The sequence below is a fragment of the Notothenia coriiceps genome, unplaced genomic scaffold (genome assembly GCF_000735185.1).
Source record: "Notothenia coriiceps isolate Sejong01 unplaced genomic scaffold, NC01 NC01_scaffold00030448, whole genome shotgun sequence".
Taxonomy (NCBI): Eukaryota; Metazoa; Chordata; class Actinopteri; order Perciformes; family Nototheniidae; genus Notothenia; species Notothenia coriiceps.
The window spans coordinates 97,666-120,027 of record NW_011363149.1 but is presented as its reverse complement, the minus strand read 5'-3'; the positions used below and the strand labels follow the sequence as shown (position 1 = coordinate 120,027).

Here is a 22,362-nt window from a genome sequence, read left to right as displayed (position 1 = left end):
CAAACACACACACACACACACACACACACACACACACACACACACACACACACACACACACACACACACACACACACACACACACACATAAACACAAAGCGAATACAGTGGTCCACTCATCCACATCATATTATCAGCCTCAACATAACCCAGCACCACATATTTCTGACAGCTCCAGGCATGGCTATTACGGGTGTGTGTGATTGAAACAATCAAATCAGTTCACAGTCATTTAATCTTTCAGCTCTAAGATCTTGCCCATCGCATTAATCCGTCTTTATATGCACACACATGCACACAAACACGCACATCCAAACACAGACACACAGACACACGGTTGACTGGGTGGTCTCTTATCACCCTCATTCCCCCAAAAATTACATATAATACTTATCAGCCCTCAGACTGCTATGGATAGAGAAGTCATTATCTGGAAACATATCCTAATTGAAGGCTGCCTATCTTAATACTTAGCCTAACTTAGATATAGAGTGAAAAGTGTGTGTGCGTGCGTGTGTGTGTGTGTGTGTGTGTGTGTGTGTGTGTGTGTGTGTGTGTGTGTGTGTGTGTGTGTGTGTGTGTGTGTGTGTGTGTGTGTGCATGGTGCAATTGGTGCATGGTCAACACAGCGTTAAATTAGCTGGAGGAATTGTCAGAGACATCATTAAGCTGTTATTAATATCAGCCAGGTAGCGTCCATACATCACTACTTCTACATGGACACACTCATCTCTGGTGAGATCGAGGAGGGATAATGCTCCAATTCTTTTTCCAGGGGCAATTAATATTTATTTTACCAGCAGCACCTCGATTTAAGTGAGAAAGTGAAAGAAATTAAGAAGAGCTGAGAAGATAAATAGGTTTTTAGCTAGGGGGGAGAAACTCCCTTTGCCTTTGACCAAAGCCCTTGTAGATTAAGTGACCTTCCAAGAAACAAGACTGAGAGAGAGCAAAAAAGAGTGAGAGAGGTCATGGCCTAAGGGTAAGAGGGCCATCAAAAGCACTTTTATCATGAAAAAAATGTAATTTACCCTTCAGTTATATGTCCTCTTCATCTTTTGACTGTGTGTGTGTGCATGGGTGTGTGTGTGCCAGTCTGTGACTCCGGCAACCCAGTAGAGTGTGTCAGTCTAGTAGATGCTCAGTAGCACTCGATGAAGGAGCACAAATGACCTGAGAGCAGATGATTGAATCCTCCATCTGCCCTTAAAGAAGCCCCTTAACTGAGAGGCTGACCACAAACATAAAAACCCCACCACACACACACACACACACACACACACACACACACACACACACACACACACACANTGTGTGTGTGTGCGCGCATGGTGCATGGTCAACACAGCGTTAAATTAGCTGGAGGAATTGTCAGAGACATCATTAAGCTGTTATTAATATCAGCTACCTGGCTGATATTAATAACAGCTTAATGATGTCTCTGACAATTCCTCCAGCTAATTTAACGCTGTGTTGACCATGCACCATGCGCGCACACACACACACACACACACACACACACACACACACACACACACACACACACACACACACAGGAACGCTACTGCTCATGTTCACACAGAAACACACACTTCATGTGCACGTTCACAAACACACACGCTCACTCTAAAGGACACAACAGCATTGGCCCCCTAATCAGCCAGAGTGATTACCTGGCCCGCCAACATCGCTACAGAGGCTATTTATCAGCAGATCTCCACACACTGCGCAGGTTATAACAGCATAAGGAGTGAGTTATTAAAGGCACACACACACACACACACACACACACACACACACACACACACACACACACACACACACACACACACACACACACACACACACACACACACAACTTACTCCACTTCTACTATCCTCACACACACATACACACAACTACACACACTTACAGCATCTTCCTCTCCACTGCGACTTGGACTGCCCTCTACTTCCCCAAATGAGTCGTCTGTGGGAGGGTCTGTGGCGTCAGTGGGGGGGTCACTGACATGCGAGGCGGAGGATTTCGAGGGTGAGCTCTGCCTGGGAGCTGGGGTGGGTGCTGCAGAGGAGGAGAAGCTGAGTCAGACGTAGCTACAGAGAAAGTGCGTTACTAAGAGAACAGACTGACCGACAGAGTTCTTACGTGAGTTGGTGGATGGTGTTGTGGAGGTGACTGGTGTCAGATTCATTTGAGAAATGTCAAAATCGTCACAGTCATCCGTATCCTGGGCTTGGCCCACACGGCTGAAGTAAGAGCTGAATGCATCTGAGGTCGCTGCTAAGTTGGGCTGTTCCCCCTTCTTCAAGGGCATGGCAGGGGGCTTTGCCAGCTGAAAGTCCTGTGGAGGGAGGCAAATATTGGTCAGGAACACAACCATTAGTACTGGGCAATGTGACTTCAACATTTTGACTCATTGTATGGGCAATCAATATCTATTACTTATGTGGTTTTATTTTAATTTAATTTTTTAACGTTGTTTCTATCATCCTGAAGCTTTGACTGAAAGAACTCCACAGAGGCTCATAATAAATCAATGAGAGCTGGGCCCAGCCCCCGCGAAACACTAAGAAGGCCAAGTTACAGCGCCTACCATGTCCACAACGTCCCCAATATATAGCATGTCGGGGGTCTCAGCATATTTTTTCCGATCTCTTTCCTCACTCCTTCATCTTTCCAGTGCGTACCAACCAATAAAAGCTCTTCTCTTCTTCTGTATCATGAATATCAATTTTTTTATTTTATTAAATTAATTAAAGTGGACCTATCATGGGGTATGAGGTATTTGAATAATATATTGTATGGCCATACCTATATAAAACACGTTTTTTTTTCAAAATACCAAACAGATCATGCATTTTAGCCATGCCTCATTTCGCTCAATTTGCTCTATTCCAGCCCTGTTTTTGCAAGGGCTGATTCTGTGGCAAATGAGCTGCAGCTGACCACGCCCCCCTGCAAAGGAGGGGGGCGAGGCACGAGCGTCATGTTACAATGCTGTTACCATGCCACGGCAACCCCCCATTCCCCTGATAGGTGGAGAGTTGCCCATATAGGCGGAGCTCCTTGTTTCTGATGTCAGAGATATTTCAAATCTGGATCAGTCTGTATCAGATCCGTTGCAGCCCCATTTTTAGAGATTTGGGTATGGAGGAAAAGAGAGAGGGTTGTGTTTTCTGACAATTGGTGAGTTCCCTGACACACCGGTGACACATATTCATGTATAAAAGACGTACAAAAGTGCATTTTGCATGATAGGTCCCCTTTAAGTAGTAAAGTAAGTCTTCTTCTTATGACTACCCTTTCTAAAAAAGAATACGCTACAAAATAGAGTTCTAATTGTTATATTTCTAATATCATCAGACTTCTACCCACCTTGAACATCTCCTTTCCCATCATCCTTGCCCTGTCCCCGTGCTGCGGACTCGACGAAGCTGAGGCGCCGGCTCCAGCCCCTAAATGGCTCTCGCCGGCGGGAGTCAAAGACGTGACGGGGGTGAGAGTCTGGAACATGGCGGCAGGCAGAGTGCCCATAGATTGGGCAGGGAGGTAGGCTGTGGGGGAGAAGGCTCCGGCTGCCATGGCTGCCCACTGCTGCTGGGTGGCAGGGAAGAGGTTGGCCTGGCCCCAGATGAGAGGCTGGCCGCCTGGCAGCACCTGGGCGACGGCACCCAGAGGAGACTGGACCCCGAAGGCCAGCGGCGTCTGGGCAGCAAACGCTTGCTGGGACCAGTGGCCAGGGGGAACCGCTCCCATTGTCACATAACCTGGAGGGAAGGAAAACAAAAAGAAAATGTAGATATTTTCTGTATCTTTATGAAGTGATCTAAATATAGTGTACATGCTCACCACTGCTTTTCTTCTACACACAAACACACACGGATGATAACCCATGCATCACCAGAGAGTGCTGCCCTACTTCTGCCTGCAGCTAATGTGGTGTCTCTTGATGGTCATGGTGGACTATCATAATTACCTCCAGAATGAGGGAGAGTCGTTATGAAAAGGAAGAGCCCCACACACTCATTAAAATCATTCAAACTCATCAGCAGAAGCTCACTCTCTAGTCTCCGGTTTCTGGCTGCTACCTACAGCAGGAAGAGCTCACATGTTATCTGGTAACACTGACATATAGAGAGAGAGAGGAGGAAGGGAGGCTGAAAGGGGGGAGTAAAGAAGGACAATTGTGAGGTATACACACACGTCTAATTCACAGAGCCTGTGCGCGCCGAGGACTCTTCCCTACAATCATCTCAGCATGCTTTATTACTTTCCTCTGACCACCGTTCTTCAGCCACAGGTACATTAGCAGCATCTGAGGCAGCAAGGTAATGATGCATTTCATATTCAACACACAACCAAAACCACCTTTCTCCTCTTTCCACACCCCTCATCTACATTTCAATTCTATTCTGCCCCCCTCTATTTATTTCAGCCCCCCCCCCCCCCTTCTCTCTCCTCTGACAATCCCCCCCTTCTCTCTCCTCTGACTCTCGAGCTCCCCTTCATCTCCTTTCTCGACGCCCTCTCTCCCGCTGCGCTTGTTTTCCCCTCCGCTTGTAGCAGTGGTGTATTTAAGAAGAAAATGAACAAGGTCCTACCTGAGGGCACAGACGGATTGAAGGGAGAAAACAGTTCCGCGGGATGCTGCAGACCCTGCAGACCCTGCAACGGGTCCAGGATGTTGGCTGGAGAGGCGGGGGTCTGTGCAGGATGTGATTTATTGTGGGGTTGAGCAAAAAAACACATCATTGGAAACATGGATTATGTGAGATGTGAATCACAGACCGTGTGCACGACAGTTACTCACCGATGGAGAAGTGATGTCAGGAGGCGTGGACATGTCTCCAAAAATCTCTAATTGGTTGATATTCTGAGAACAAGAGAAAGTGTACTCCCAGTCAGATACAAAAACACAGCTTTCACTATATATATTATCTGGGTCAGTTTACATTCCAGTGCAACATGCGACACCTATTGCATGCAGCACGACACTTAGCTTGGTATACTTGTGGTACCTACCTGAGCACTGTGGCAGCAACACAGACGAGGTAACAGAGGGTGAGGAGGGATGGGATAATGAGATGAAATGATTGATTATGATGACATACCTACCGAGAGTTATCACAATCCCAGGAGGAACAAAACACATTCTTTCTCATCTGCCCCACACGAAGATGCTTTCCATCAGCTCGTCTAAAAGCAGCCTATCACACCCCCTGCATCATTACGGTCCCACTGTTGTAGAGGATGTGTGGTGTGCCTCAGAGGGAATAGCTATCAAAGTCAGCAGCCTTTCTATTTGATCGCAATTTGTTCTGTAACATTCTGTTTCCTTTCATAGTCTCCCAATGATCCCTCTCTTTAGTATCTCCCCCCTTTTGCACATTAATAATATCTTTAGGCCGGTGGCAAGTGAAGCAAACTCTATTTTTAGCCGTTAAGGAATTTAAGCCTTGAATACATGGTCAGAGATTTGCATAAATCATGGATGCGGATCATTTCTTTTGAGATAATGAATGTTCTTAGAATATCTTCCCTCTCGTTCACTTTCGTAGGTCACAACGTTATTTTTTACATCTATCAGAAAATGGATCTGCGAGCATGCTGTTTTACAGTCATGGGTCTAAATTGGTATTTTTACTAAGAGTGGAGGAAGATAGGAGGCTGTAATATGTACTATTGTGGCTGCAGAGTCTAATGTAGCAGATAAAGATCAATTCAACAAGACGAGCTAAGATATGCAAAATGAACTGATAACCTAATGTCACTAGGATTCAACTGCAAAACACATTTTAAGAAACACCCTCCTTAACATAAAACACTCCTTTAGTTGTTGTTTTGCTCTGTACTCTGAGTCAAGAGCACAGTGTCTTTGCTAATGTTCTTTAAACAGAAACCCGGGATGATAATTGAGGGAGTGTTCCAACAGTAGAGCAAGTGGGACGTTAGAGACAGAGGTGGGAAGAAGTGGAGTACAAATACTTTGTTACCGTACTTAAGTACATGGTATCAGTACTTTACTCCACTACTTATTTTTCTGACGCCATTTTACTTTTCCTTCTTACATTTTTAACACAAATACCTGTACTTTCTACTTCTTACATGTTCAAGACAGGTTTTTTACTTTAGTTTCATTCTGCGTTTGGTGGCGTGATCATTATTATTTAGAGTCATTGCGTGCCGTTGTTCAGCATCAAAACATTCATTAGCTAGCAATGACATTATTGTTCTATTAATATGAAGTGAGGTCAGTTACTCTTTAAAGCAGCTGGTAGTTATGGGTTCTTTTTACTTAAGTACATTTCGAAGCCCAGTACAGTACTGCTACTTTTACCAGAGTATTGTTAAACACGAGTATCTGTACTATCTGTAAGGATGTACTTTTGCCATCTCTGGTTATAGACTTTCTGTCGGCTTTCAGTTCAATCTCTTGACCCTGTACTCTTTAAATGTGGTGGTGGGGTCAGACTGCTGTGGTTATGAATGCTTTATGAATGCACTGTGAGCAGCTTGACTCTGCAAGTGTGTCTGCAGGCGAGATGTCCGCTGCTGTCCGCTGACCCCCACCCGCTCCCTGACAGACGCTCTGACCTTTACGTCCACCTGCCCTCAAACAACCTCTGCTTAAAGCTGCTGGAGTGTTTCTGTTCTCTCACAGATGTAACTTTCTCCCTCAACATAGTTACTTTGCAACAGCAAGATGGCATGTTTTTTTTCAATACATGACAGGGGTCAACAGTTGAGGTGACTTGTGTCCAGAGAGCAACAAAAGTGGTTTGTTTTGCGAGACAGGAAATCATCTGAAGGATAGGTCCCCTGCTCACAAATACTATAAACCCTTCTAGCTTTACCTGATCCACAAGAGCAAACAAGAGCACTGTGCTTCTGCGATATGTTGGTATAGTGCCTTACCTGAGTCACCAGTCCCAGGTCTAAGTCTATCAGATCTGCCACTGCCTGCTGCGGCTGCTGCTGTTGAGTTTGTTCTTGTTGGAGGGGCTGGTCATGAATATGATGATGATGGTTTGTGGGGGGTATTTTGATGTCCCTTCTGCAATCAAAACCCCAGTGTTAGATGGCTGGTGAGATGTAAATGTGAATATTAGTTTTCTTGCATACAATCAGATGTGGCAAGACATGAGTGAGAGGTGAGATGAAGGAAATATAATGGCGATACAGTCACACAACAAACCCATGTACACACATTCAGGAGCAATATCTTTCTTGCCAAACTTAGAGCCTAAGTAAAGAGTAAAAAAGGTTTAAAGATCATCCCCACCTTTAGTCTATACTACAGCACTGAGCTGGGGTATAAACCCCCTTTGAGTTTCTGTAAAGCCTGCTCCCCTGTGTCTGGAACCTCAGTGTGAAACAGACTGACAGGCAAGCAGGAAGAGGAGCTGGATTAACTAACATGTTATATGTGAAAGCAAAAGGAAGGAGTATGTAATAATATCTGAGAAAGATATTTTAATTTCCACTTGCTCTCTCAGTGGCATCACTAGCCCGATGTCCATTAAGGTGAATTACAATCTAAAGATTCAAGGACAAGGTCATTGTTTTATCTTTTTATTATCAGCAACAAATCCCAATGATACAAAGCAACAATGAGGTCTGTGCAGCCAACAGATGGTATAGCATTAGCCTTAATGCTTCTGAACTATGCTTAAAAAAAACATACTGCCGTATTTGCATATATTTTGCACCGCCGCTGAGAAATCGGACTGTTCAAACAACCTCCAATATTTATTCAGCTACAGCAGAATGATGATGGGTTCTGCCAGAGCCTCCGCCAGCACTGGCACGGACACATGATGTGCAGATTGGTCTGGCAAAGCAAGAGTAGTTGGTGCACTATAATATTGCTGAGTGTGTCCTTTTCTTTGGATGAAAGCATGAAGTATGGTCATCATTAGCTGATGCTGGAGAACAATAACAGCTTGCTAAACACTAATCAGTTCTGCAAATATTGTCCATTTTTCAACAGGATGTTTTATTCTGACAGGACTTAAATGGTTCACTCAAATCCAACTGACGAATGTACCTAACCTTAACGTTTACATGAATCTGACAGTTTGTTTGAAACCCATACTATTTACTTTTAGCCTTGAAAGCTATAGTGTACTGCTGCCCATTCCACTAGCTTTCTTTTTTCACACTTCCTGCATCCGTCCCTCTCTCTCTTGCCCTGCCAATTATCCCTCCGTGCTCATTATACACTCCCGCCATCTCTTTGCCCAGCCCTTTATCTTTATCAGTACAGCCGCCACCTATCAATTACCCATCTCCAGGGAAACAGTAATTACCTGTGCACATGTGTTCTGCATACAATTATCGCAGCCCCTTTAATTAACGCCACCTTGCTGATCCCCTACCGGCTGACTGATCACACTGGCAAACGGTCGAAAAATCTACTGAACGGTCACATACAAACACAAACACACATACTCACAACTCAACAACACAACCTGGCTATGGAGACGATTCTCTTTCTTTGGGTAATTTCCTCGGCCAATCTGTCACTCTGCAAAACCCATAACCCTTCACACTTAGGGGGCTATTTAAATGAAACTTTAATTTAAACTAGGAGGCTCAGCCAATCAGGGCACATATTTAACATAAAAAAAACGTATATGGTTCATATATATAAGTCATGTAAATACATCAGTTTAATTTCAGTTGATAACTTCAGTTGGTGTGTTTGGCTGGTATTATGCTGCCCTCTTCATGTGGACTCTGGGGGCTTCTGTTGATTCAACACACTCTTAGTTCTTACAGGGTCAAAGGCTCAGTAGATTGAAATGGCCCTTTGTCGTGTGTGTGTATGTGTTAGCGTGTGTTTGTGTGCGCGTGTTTTATTGATTTGTCATCGTTTAAGAAGGTGACAAAGTAAACAACAGAAGAGATTGCTTTAGACAGGAGGTCGCATTTCTGCCAGTGCTATCATTTCATCCTCGCTGCAGTGTGTACACACACAGCAATGATCTCATCTAACACCACTGTCCACTGATAATCCCTCTGCTGAGAAAACGATGAACCTCTCCTACCAATGTCACAACAGGCATTAGCTCCGTGTTCACGCCATGTTGGCTCAAAAGGAAAGATGAGAAAAACATCCAAGCATCATTTCAAGGTGCCAACAACCAAAGACAGTTGTGCATCATACATTTTATAATTAGACATATCTAACTTGTGTATGCTCTATAACACATTTGTACGTAGATTTCTAGCCATTTTAGCAATATTTGTTTTAATATTTCGGCAGTACTTTCCACTAAATAAGAAACGTTTAAGCTTTCAGAAATGTCTTTGTGTCGTTCATAAATTAAGAATATGATATGAATGTAGCATTTTGACTTCTCATAGAAAAGACCATCTGTAACATCACTGACTGTGGTGCAACACGCTTGAAAGAATAAACCCATACGGAGCAGCACAGCAGTGGTTTTATGCCCTCTGTGAGTCTGGATTTATATTAAATGTAATTATCCTTAAATTACAATACGAGCTGTCAGACAAACCTACATTCTTACATTTCTATGATCCATGTTTATCTCTATGATCCTTATTTTACTCCCTCTGACTGTCTTGGAAGCAGAAAAGACTTGAATTTGCTTCATTTAAAACCAGAATGGACGACAAGTCCAATTGGTTGCACAACAAGAGGAAAATATTGGATTTGCTCACGTTCAGTCACCTGCCAACACAAAGGCAATCCAAATAGCAGCATGTGTTGTGGGCAGGGTGAGGGGAGTACAGAAAATACTATGGCGCCTGTAAGCTTCTTACCAAAGCTGGGGATAATATTCAGCCAGAAAATGTCGAGACCGATTCCATGTCTACCAAAATTCAAAGAGTGGGATTGTGACTGCCAGTAGTGACATGGGGGAGTCCAGTTTTAGCGGTTTAAGGATAAAATAAACCACTGCAGGGGAACACACGCTGAGGCGATGGGCTCTGGATAGACTGAGGGAACACTGATTTACAGACCAGCAACATGGGATGAAGTGTTTGCATACAAATGCACATACAAACAACACAACCACACACACAGCGCAGGGGCCTGGTTATTGGGAGTGTGAAGATTTTAGTAGATTACATCAGGCAACAATTTAACTAGCATCTTTATAGGCAGATAAAAGAGCAGCTGAATTATCGTGCATCCTGACAGTGGTCAAGGTCATCTTTCATTATAACCACCAGCAGTGTGAGGCAATAACATGAACACACACACACACACACACACACACACACACACACACACACACACACACACACACACACACACACACACACACACACACACACACACACACACACACACACACAAGAGTACAGTATACACCCATACACAAAAGTGGTAAAGATTTACACTACAAACACTCTTACTTATATGCATGAGCACATCCTAATATATAGATTCAAAAATATGAGGCCATGCACATTTAACACCAGACACATAATTTATATCCATTAAGAGGACGGGTGACAGTGACAAAACGTGTGTTCAGCGCAATCTGGAATAAGGTCATGCAGGTTTGCACTGGATTCACCACTGGCAAGCCACAGCCCGGCATGCTTCATCGAGCAAAAATGACACAACACACACATTCACACACAGTATCCCAGTTAGCCAGAAGGAGGCAGGCACCACGGAGCACAAGGAGAAGGGCACCAGCCATCACAGCTACAGCACAAGCAGAGGAGGAGCACAGCACACTGCACAAGAGCACTGGGTCCCAGCAAACCTCTCAGGGAAACTTTAAAGACACACTGGATCACTGTGTGGTTAACAGGAAGTAGAATCGCTGCAAAATTAGAGCTTCACAAGGCTCTATGAAGGAGAGGGCACCGAAGGGAAAAAAGCTTAACACTTGTGGTGGGACAGCTGAGAGGTTTGTCTGAGAGGGGGAGGCAGGCTGAGACGGTCGGTGGGACACGGGCAAACACACGGTCACTCACTCTGAGTCGCTTTGGGACGTCATAGACCCCTTCCTTCTGCTGACTGGTGGGAACCTACACAATCGACCAATACAGTCAGAGAGAGCCTCTTACCTCTGGTTTAATCAAACAATGAAAAAGTCTTCACACATCACTGTTACAGCACTTCGACACACTGTATGCCGAGACAAAACCCTGAAACCTGGCTCCCAGGGAATCGAATCAATCACTAGTAGAGCACGGGTGTGTGTGGGGGTGTGTGTGTGCAGGGATAATCAGAATTAAAATCTGTGAAGTGAGAACTCATCTACTAGCTAATCAGTAGACGATCAGCCTGCTGTGATGGTCTCTTTCTTCCTAATAAAGAATGGATAAGGCTGCTTCTCACACCCACAGACATGTAATAACTCAGAGTGTCACACACATGGAGACATGTAATATCTCTATGTCACACAGGCAGATAGATTTGACAGTGTGTGCAATGAGAAGATACAATGAGCACTGCCAAATGCTGATATATGAAACCTGGGATTTCTATGGCTTTGTTTGTTCCACACTGACATGTTTCAAATAAAGCTTTATTCTCCTCTAGTTTGACGTGACCTGATCAGACTGTGTGGTAAATGAAAAATAGCACTGATTAAGTATGTGGATATCTATCTAGCCCAGCCTGTCTCTTATTTTCAATGCCTTATTACTTCTTTCACATGTTTATTTCCAGAAGCTGCCATCTTTATTCATACATTAGTTCCTCTGTGGCTAGAGGCTGGCTGAGGCTCACGTTTCTTATGCCTGATGTGTGTGTGTATGTGTGTGTGTGTGTGTTGGGGCCATTTGTTGGTATGTGTGTGTTTGTGCGTGCAATCTTCTGTTAGTGTTTGTGCACGCGCCAGTACTCCGTCTATTTTAAATCCATTTGATTTAAAGATCAAATGAGAGGCTGGTGATTAATCTTTCTTTCCCCCGCTTTCTTTCATCTCCTTTGGAATGGAAAAAGGGGAGGAGAGAAAAAGAGGAGGGGTCTGCCTTACACATAGGCCAGGAAAAACCTCCACACACAGGGTACCCTCCCCCTCCTCAGCCCTTGGAGGTCTACCCACGTCTCTGAGGAGTGCACCCAAAGAAAGGCTTGTCGTGGCCCTTAGAGAGCGGGAGCTAGTTGTTGCCTCAGATTCAAACCGTCATTTATTTCATCTATGTACATTTTTACGAGTGAAAAAAAGCAGCCATTAAGTTTATGAGCAGGCCACAAAATATCCATCCCATTAAAGAGTGATGTGTCTAGTACCTAGTAGCAAGCAAATGTAAGATTACATCTCTTTGTTTAAACACTTTAAAGAGCTTCTTGTTGTTTGTGGCTAAACCACAGCTGATCACACGATGATACGAATATAACTGAGACACAAGCAGACAAGCTTGTGAGTACCTGATAAATGCTCTCTTCTGATTGGTCACGGATGGGCTCGTGTCCCGCCTCAAACACAATGTACTACAACGTCAGCAGCAGAGGGAGGAGAGGAAAACAAGAGGCAGGAGAGAAATTGGAAGATAAAGAAATTGAGAGAAAGGTGGTGAAATTGCAGAGGTGATTAGTCAAACAGCATTGTCAATAGGTTCTCATTAAAAGGAAGTTGACGGGGAAAATATAAGTAGCAAGGATTCCGGAAGCAGAAAAGTAATACATCTTTTCAGCTTATCATGCACCCCGACTGGCAGACATGCACACAGACACATGGTCGCACATCATTGGAAAATCTCCTACTGCTTTTGAGTCCACATACACATCTGTAGAGGTCTAACCCGACAAACACTGTAACCAAACAGGACCGTCTCCCCACAGTGCACACAGAGAAGAGCAAGCAGAATAGAATGCAGCAGCAGCAGCAATGTGATTGGTCAGAAAGTTACCTGATAGACCGGGTCCTCCAGATCCTCCTCCAGTATTGTCTGCAGATGAGCGGCGGCAGGAAATTGAGGGAGGAGAGGAGCAGAGGGGAGAAGACAGAAGAGGCGGAGAGTTAAGCCGGTGGAGTAGAAGGAGTAGGCGGAAAGCACAGCAAGACATAGCAGCTTCCCAGCATTCAGATAATCATTTGGCAATCATCAGAGAGAAAGAGACAGTCAGAGAGATAAAGAGAAATTAAACAGGAGATGCAAAGAAGGCAGAACAGAGGAAGGTGAACTAAGCACAATGGGCAGATGGTGCCACTGATGAAACCTGAGAGTGGGTGCTCCGTGTGTGATTCGCTCGCTTTCAAGCGTTTTCAAGTCTTACTTGACTTGTCCGTCAAGAGGCTCTCAGATGGAGCTCGTCACACTTATAGCAGATGATTAAGGTATAAGGTTAAACAGGGGAAACAAAGCTTCTAACAGTGGGTTTGCATAAGTACCTGGTAGACCGCCTGCTCACACTGCTTGTCTTTCTGTGCCTTCTTCTCCATCTCCTCTCTCTGCTTAATCTCATAGATGAGCTGGAACAAGTCCCGCAGGTCCAGGATCACCGGCTCGGCCTGGGAGGATAAGGACACATTATGCACCTACCCATTAACACACAGACACACACACACACACTCAACATAGCATTGATCAGAACTCACCAATTGCAACCATGCCTGTTTATTCTAGTTATATGTGGCGAATAATGTTTACTAAACCTGCACTACCTCATGGCAGGAGATTAAGGCCATGGCCGGACCAATATGAGCAAAAACATAAATCTCCTAATTCATTTTGCAGTGATACCACTACAACGGCACAGGGCGATGCAGAGGGCTGCTTTGGGATATCAAAGTGCACATTTCTGGGTAAAAACTACTGTCAACACCGGTCAAAAAAACATTATCTCCATGATTATTTCTGTGCTTCTAGACGGCTTATCTTCCCACCTGTGGCAAAAGGCCCCAAACAGAACAGATCTTCAAGATGTAATATTTTAGTGCTTTTTAGGGTCTGAGCATGTGCTTGGGCAGGATGAGTCAGAGATACTGGATTGGTTTGATGATAGCTCAAGCCCATTATGGATTATTCCATTAGGCCACAAGCTGAAAAATAAGTGGCAGCTAAAAGTATTTTACACTCGTGTCGGTTCTGCAATTAGTTTGTTTTAAAGCTCTCTATAAAGATTACATTGTCTTTTTTGACTAATTGATTTTTGTGCCCCTGTGATTTTTAAACATTGACTCATTCTTGTAAGAACTGAACGTTACTACACTCAGAGAATGGGCGTCCCAGACTATTTCTAAACAAATAGCACTTTCTATGTAACAGCTCAAATGTTTTTTTTAGCTGTGAGTTAGTCATGGCCTACATGTGTGCATTCGATGTAGTCGATCTAGTTGAGGAAAGAATATTTACTTTTTAATCCACATGTTTCAATACAGGTACAATCCACAGAGTAAAGTGTTAGTAAAACACTAGAAAGAAAGAAATTAAAAGTCTGTTCTTCTTAAATACCAATCCCCATGAAAATGCTCTAATAAATTGTAACTATTACATGTCACTTGTTGCTTGATGCTTTTATCCACAGAGACTTACATACTCAATACTGTGGACAATCCCCACAGGAGCAATTTGGGGTGAAGTGTCTTGCCCAGTGACACAACGACATGCTGACTGCAGTGGGGTTTGAACCTTTGCTCCCCTGATCCGAACACCAACGCACAACCCACTTTGCCACACGCCTCCCGTACTACTACTGTGCTTTTAGTTTATTAATGTTCTAAACTTCAAATTAAAATATACACCTTAAGGAAATGAAAAAGAAAACTGAAAGGAAAATAATAAGAACATCCTTGTCTCTTACATCCTGTGATTGGGAAGACGAGGACACAATCCCTGAATATTCTACTATTTCTCTCCAGGCATCTTGTCTTATATTACCACTTTTTGTCAGGGGAGCAAAAGTACTGACAACAAACCTGCTTCACAACTTAGATGTATTGTCACAGCAAAATGTCTTAAAGTAAAACAATGTTTTAGACCTTATCAATTATTGACTCTGGGTTCCTGAAGTGCACCGAGAGTTAACAGACTGAACTCTGCCTAGCATGGAAATAGTTCTATTTTAGTGTCGTCTTCCTGCACGATGTTCTCAGCCGCATATTGCTCTTGACAGACACACTGGGGTAAACGGCGGCTCACGCTGAGCCAACAGGGAACATATTGTCACTGTCAGACTCAGATCCTCTTTGCATTTGAAAATACATGCTCTAATCTCCATCTTCTTCAGCATTCTGTACCTCATTTATTTTCACTCTCTCTGTATAATGACTTCGAGGTAAGAGCAGACAGTGTTCATTTAAAATCTTCAATGATCAGTAGTTTTGGTTAACATAAAAATCCCCATGAATATTAATGCAACAGATTCACACTTCACTTAAAATTACGTTCTGGTGTAGGTTACAGACTGGTAGATATCTTGTCACTGAATTTATTAATTATTTAAATGTTATTGAACTTCCCTCCAGCTGTCTCATCTAAATCAAATTCACCAAGTCATTTCCTCCATTTGCAAAAACAATCTCTAGAGAATGGGCCTAAATATACAGCTAGAGAAAGAATAAGCGATCGCAGCAATGATCACAGTAACACAAGAGGGAGAAACATTTCAAGTGAACAGAAGAGTATTGTGCAATATACCTGAGCGAAATGTATTTATCTGAAATTGTTGAACCCCGGAGTCAAAAATGTTTGCGGCCACTTAACTAAAATAGAAGTACTGCACCCAATAAACAACAACATGCACCCAGAAATGTACAATGTACCATGCACTTTGTATATTCCATTTTACAAAAGGTCAAATGTGTTGGCTTAACTTTTCCATTAGCAGTGAAATATAAAGCTTTTTGTTATAAAGCAGCAGGAGAACATTGTCCAGAGGAAGCCAGGCTCGCCGATGATTAGCACTAAGTCATTTTCTCTTTTGTGGTTTCTTTCATGATTTGCTCCAGGTGGTAGTTTTGTTGTAAATGTTTGAAAGAAATCAAAATATAAGATCTAATAACTCCAGGAGCCAGAAGTTGAATAAAAAAAACCTAGTAGTCTTTAAAATGTACCCTTTCAACAAATTAGATACAAGTTGATTTCCTCACAAAAATATCTGTTATTATTAATTACAATTGTAACTCTTCTAAAAAGTTATAACAAAGACTGTGATGAGCTCAGAGTCTATGAAAGCCCTTCTAACTCAATTAGTGTGCTTCCATCTCCACTAAAACTTGCTTAATAAAACACGTCCTTCTTACGCTGAGACTTTGGGTTGAGTGGTAAGCCAATTACTTTCAAATGTACCCCTAAATTGGCCTTTCCGGAGCAGCCTCAAGTCTTAGCCTTTTTGAGACAGAGACGCTTTGTTAATTCACATCAAAGTGGTTACTTTCCAATTACAGCCTCAGCCATAAGCTTTGGGTCTGCACGCCTCTCATTGTACGCTCCACAACTAATGGTCTGAGTGCGAGGGATGGCGGGTTCAAAACCTGAAAATGTGAGTAAAATATAACCGTGACCTTTCCTCAGGCACATGCAATGTAAATGACAGCTTAGGTGACTGAAGAGAGCTCAGCCTCATGCTTTGCTGTTCGTCATGGTAGCATTGGGTTTGCAACCTTTTCTGAATGCAGGTCTGGTGGGTGTGTGTTGAGTACTGGCTGCTGTGTGTGACTGTGTGTATCTGTCTAAGTCAGGGAGCCACGGTTCATGGCCCTGGGAGGATGGATATGCCATTAGAGCTGGTGACACACACTCAAACCCTCATCGACTCACTATGGGAAATCAATATGGCTGCAGAGTGAGCCAGCTGGATCCAGACTAAACAAGCCAGGCACATAGATACAACAACAGCAACAACAATCATAACAGGTCCAAGAGGGGTGCTCAATATCATAAAGAGTATGTTGCAGCAGGACTGAATGTGAACCCTCCATACACACATAGAACTAACACACACGCCTAGAGCTCCAGAGAGTATTTTTTGTTTGATGAAAAGCACAAAGGGACATGAGACCGTGTTCAAGGGTCCTTATCTAAATGTCAAGAGGTTTGTGCGATTGAAAAAAGACCCAGATGAATCATACATTAACCTACAGACGTCGGGTGTATGGTGCCACCTGCAAACACAGCTGCGTACACACAGACACTTACCGACTGTGCGGTCTTGATAGCGACGAAGCGGTGGTTCCCTTCCTTCCCGCAGACGTAGCCAAAGGCTCGGTGGTCCGTGATGTCCTTGGCAATGTAGGAGATCTCGTGGACCGCATGATGATGCTGGAGGACCTGAAGCGAGGTATGACACAGAATGTTTAATAAATCATGTAGACAGAGCCTTATGGGCTGGTTGAAGCATTACCCAGGTGATATTACTTTGGATCTAAAATGTACAACATCATGCCAATGAACTGCAGCTTTCTTACTGATATAATGACTTCATTCATGAATTCTCAGATTGTATTCTCCAACAGTTGTTCCAATATTTATAACAACCAAATACATTTAAAATCAGTTTAAAAATGTAAATGGTTTGAAAAAAAAACAGCATTTTTCTGAAGTATTAATATTTGCTACCCTTGGAAATCACTTAATGAAAATAATGTTTTGCGAATAACAAATTGTGAATGACATTGATTGATTAATTGATTGAATTATACAAACTAATATCAAAAAGTTAATTATTATTATTATTTAACTAACACAATTACAAAAACTGACAGAATAATTCTCCTTGTGCACTTTTCCAAAAATCTATGGGAATCAGAACAAGACCCCACATTCAAACTCCCCCAAGTGTACACACAGAGACAAACACCCTGACAAGGAGACCTTGCAACTGATATTAAACTGTTGGAGCTCCTCTGCCCTCTCTAGTTTAGCCTGGGTGGAGAGTGCCAAGCTGGCATTGCCCGTGGCAGATGGCACTGTTTTCCCGAGGACAGGGGGGGGGGGGGGGATCAGTGACAATCACAGCTCGGCAAGCTGTCGACTTGATCACTTCATCTGTGCCCTTACTCACAACACACACAATCACACACACAAACCCAGTCACAACTTAATGTGCAATAGCCCCCTGTTAAGTCACACTAAATGTCTGCTTTGTTGTTATTGTCTAGGCCAACTGCATGCTGGGAGCAGAGGCACACAGTCACCATAATGACCCAGTAGCCCTTCAGTGCATGCTGCAGCTCTATACATCAGAGGCTAAACACACACATCTGCTCTCTTTGAAGCTATTCCAGACCTAAGACAGGGCAGAACAGAGTGACACCAATTTAAGATACACACACACACACACACACACACACACACACACACACACACACACACACACACACACACACACACACACACACACACACACAGGTCCTCAGAAGAAATAGATAATCATTGTAGGAGTCATGTCTTCTAAATTTAATAATTAGAGTAATGATTATTATTATCACCTCTGATTGACCTGAAAATGAAAGCTACGCGCAAACGTTTGCACCCGACACACACACACACACACACACACACACACACACACACAACACCCCACACACACACACAACACACACACACACACACACACACACACACACGGTTCATTTGCAGAGGTTATTGAATTATCTCTGGGTGGGTGGTGAGGTGACAAAGAGAGACTCTGATTCACAGCTGAGAACGAGAATTCAATTGCTCTACTTCGTCTTGGTAGCAAAATCTTCTAAGAGGAGTAGACACAATTTGCATAAGCTTACAGTCAGTACCTAGTTTGTCAGGGGAGGCCTACAGTATGCTACCATATGTGTTGATACACAGATTTAACATCCATGAAAGTGTTTGACAAGGAACTTGGTAGAGGAAACCATGAAGGGGATGCACCTGGCTTTTTTTACCCATAAATCTCCTAACCCTCAAATAGAAGAGAAAATAACCATGTGACATTAATGATGAAACTGAATGTAAAAATGGACTCCGTATGAACCCTCATCTTCTAATTGGCAATGGCAACGCAGTGTTAAAAATGGCTTTTGCCTTTGGACTTTTCTTAATTGAGCTTCCATTAATGTCATGCACACATACTCTAAAACCAGAGGAAATTGTACTTAATTTAATTGAAAAATAAATATAAGCAATCTTAGACAGCACTCAAACAACACTGCTGTTTTTGTAACTTGCTTACTCTTTTTGCTAACTTTACACTGTCAACACCACTGAGCTGTTCATTGGCACAACAATGTCTACTTAGATCTCTTAATAATGAGGCATAGTTTTTGCAAACATAATCTAAATGTTTTTGTTGGTTCAGTCTTGGTAAGTTTTGGACACAACAGTAAGATTAAATCCCAGGAGGCTGGCCGCTGCAGGAGCCGACATGTCTGGCAGCACCAACTATCAGATGGCGCTCAAAGTTGCTCAAACAGATGTATTCTCTGGGGAAGTGGATTGTTTGCAAAAACAGGTTGGTTTATCGAAAAGCCCAATACTGACTGTGTACTCTATTTTTCCCTCTTTCCCTCTCTCTCTCTCTCTCTCTCTCTCTCTCACAATCTCTCTCTCACACAGTGTCGGTGTTTCTGAGTTTGAGCGGTTTGCCCTTCAGAAGAACTAAACCAAGATATTCCCTGACGCTGGAAGTGGGCAAGAGAAGCAGCAGCTACAGTCCTTCTCTCCCTCTTCAGAGCTCTTCACATGGCCCTCCTGAAGGGGAGACCCCAGAGACACAAGACGCTGTCCAGTCTCCAACCGGGAGAGGCCTGAGATTTGCATTTAGCATTAACTAAGAGAGCTCTTTGTCAGTCACTGACAGAAAGGCGCATGCACATAAGATCAACTGTTCCTACCCTGGAATGAATCCTGATTTAAAATCTAACGGTTTGACACAGAGTTGTGACCAGAAAGGTGAACACACACATACAGCATACACATAGTAAGGTGCTCAGCTGGAAAAAAGTCCCCCACCCAAACAAACACTTTTCACACATTTTTCCTTGCTTTTTTGAGAAATTGCCCTTACTTAGTCTTACTTCCTTTGTTCCCCGATATTACCTCTACTTTAGACATACATTACAAATGTAACCCAACGTTCATCCAGTCAAGCTTGACCCTCAGTTGATCCCCTCGGATAGGACCCAATGTGGATGTATGGAATAGACTGAAAGGAATCACCAGTTTTTCTGGCTCTTACCTCATCTGTTTTGTTTCCATGTCTCTGTCTGGCATACTTTGCTTTAGGGTATTTTTTCTACATTGCTTTCATTCAAGCTACCTTTTCTTTTATACATAGTCCTTTGCGCTGGCTGAACTCGACTAATTTGATCTTTCTGATTTCACCTCTGAGGGCGCGGCAGGCTGGTGAGCTCAGCCCTTCACTCTTGTGAGTTCTTGACCTGACTAGAAAGACAAAAAGGGCTGAAGTGTGTAGTGTGCTCGTGTCTTAATGTGTGTATGCATGTGGAGAGAGGCTGGCAGAGAAAGAGAGAGACATGCCAGTCTGCCCTCTGCTAGATTAATGTCTCCCCTCTTCTTCTCCTCCATCTCAAGCACCACCTCCCTCCATCCTGCACGACCTTCCCTCCTCCAACAGAGATGCCATCCATCCATTCTCTCATCCATACATACATCCGCCCATCTGGCTGACTGATGCACAGGAGGGGAACGGGACTGTCAAGAACCCTGAACCTCAGCAGTCATTCTCTCTCCCTCCGACTCCCCCTCTCCCCCCGTCCCAAGCCATTAGAAGTGGTTGAAGGCCTGATAGTAAGGACAGCATATCTCTATAGTTAATATTAATGTGTGGAGACAGAGGACAAAGTCTCTCTATAGACAGCTTTACTTTGACATATGTTCACTGATTCTCTAGCTATCCCTCTAACTCTGTCTCAGTCTGTCTTTGTCCCTCCCTCTCATCCTCCCTTTATCCGTCTTTTTCACATTCTTGTTTCTTCTCACCTTCTCTTTTTCGCCCTTTTTCTTGTTTCTTCACTTCTACACGGTATCCTCTTTGACTCTTTACCTCTCAATCTATCTCCGGTTGCTTCTCTTTATCCCTCTCAATCTTTCACCGTATAGGGTTTGAAGCATCAGGAAGGGGAATGAGACGGAGAGGAATGAGGGTTATAAAAAAGAGGGATTGGACTGCTGAGGGATGAGTTTGGCAGCAGGCAATATGGCTGCCATGTGGGAGGCCACTGGTTACTGTCCTGCCTGCCTGATACCCTTCATTTATAAATTACCACTGGGTTCACTTCACACACACAACAGCAAGGTGTGTGTGTGTGTGGCCCAGGAGGAGTAGGAAGAGCAGATGAAAATGCTTCATTATGTTTTTTCATAATGATTTGTATTATTATTTACTATCACATTTGAAATTAAGCCACACAGTGCCCTTCCTGGTTCTCAGAGTTTTTAAATAATAATATTCAATACATTTTAAAATACAAAAAAACACCACCTTTTGGGCTAAAATAACTTGATTGTCACCTTTTTGCCAAATTCCCAAATCCTCCCCCTGTATCCTTTAACAACAATATCCCTCTTCCACATACTGTCTATTATGTTTGAACAATTTCACTCCAGCTGCCAAAAATATCAAATGTAACATGCACAGCTGCTCTGAGTGGTCTGCAGTGAGTAAACGGAGTCCCTCAAAACCAATATTTCTAGGAGTTTCTGGGATTGAATCTGACTTTTCTATTATTAACACAAATGATGGTGAAATGGCCCCTTCAATGAGGCTGTCCTCCAGCCACAGCGCTAAGTGTCCTGGGAAATGTAGGCGTTATATTTCTTGCTCAAGGATAGTATGACAGATAAGGCCAGTTGGGGAATCGAACCTGGACAATCGAACCTGGACAATATATGTCAGAGGATCCTTGAGAAAGAAATCACTGTGCTCTAATGGCGACTTTCCCCTGAGATGCATGCATGTATACTCTCTCTGGTATTTGACAGCTGACTTCACGGTTAAGCTGTCCATAGAGTGTCCTTTATTTATGAATGGTCCCATGAGTGCCAGACTTGTCTATAAATCTCTACACCAGTGAAATACAGATAAACTATGTTGCTTTTTGTGAGGGTTATTTGGAACATTCAGGTACCTCTCTTCAGTAGAAGTCTTGCAGAGTGATTACAAAAATGTAAAAAAGGTGGGGGAATCATATCAGTTGGACATCAAATCGTACATAGACAGTCGGTCAAGCACAAAACTAGCGATGTGAGATGGAAAATGTATAATCCTGAGGCGTAATCCAGAACCAGTGTTGTCGCTGTTTAAAGAGAGGCACACAATAGGATAGCCATGTTCTCTCATCTACGGAGGCCTTGTTCTCAGGGTTTCAATTAGGGCCTCATGATTTCCCCAGGGGCCCCTCCCTCTCAAGGAGATGCCTCATTACAGAGGAAACACACACACACACACACACACACACACACACACACACACACACACA

At 43.3% G+C, this 22,362-nt stretch overlaps 1 protein-coding gene across 3 annotated transcripts in view; it reads right to left on the bottom strand.

The window, feature by feature from the left end:
* Positions 1–22,362, bottom strand: part of dab1a (DAB adaptor protein 1a) — a 39,547-nt gene that overhangs the window by 937 nt on the left and 16,248 nt on the right. For 2 of the 3 annotated variants that reach the window (XM_010787459.1, XM_010787461.1), the window contains 10 exons: positions 17,084–17,215; positions 13,336–13,455; positions 12,854–12,892; positions 12,372–12,434; positions 10,967–11,020; positions 4,812–4,874; positions 4,603–4,705; positions 3,377–3,768; positions 2,147–2,342; positions 1,914–2,062 (listed from right to left, as the gene is read on the bottom strand). In XM_010787459.1, the coding sequence (XP_010785761.1) occupies positions 1,914–2,062; positions 2,147–2,342; positions 3,377–3,768; positions 4,603–4,705; positions 4,812–4,874; positions 10,967–11,020; positions 12,372–12,434; positions 12,854–12,892; positions 13,336–13,455; positions 17,084–17,215 (1,311 nt within the window). The remainder of the gene's footprint in view (positions 1–1,913; positions 2,063–2,146; positions 2,343–3,376; positions 3,769–4,602; positions 4,706–4,811; positions 4,875–10,966; positions 11,021–12,371; positions 12,435–12,853; positions 12,893–13,335; positions 13,456–17,083; positions 17,216–22,362) is intronic. The other variant, XM_010787460.1, reaches the window with a different exon arrangement.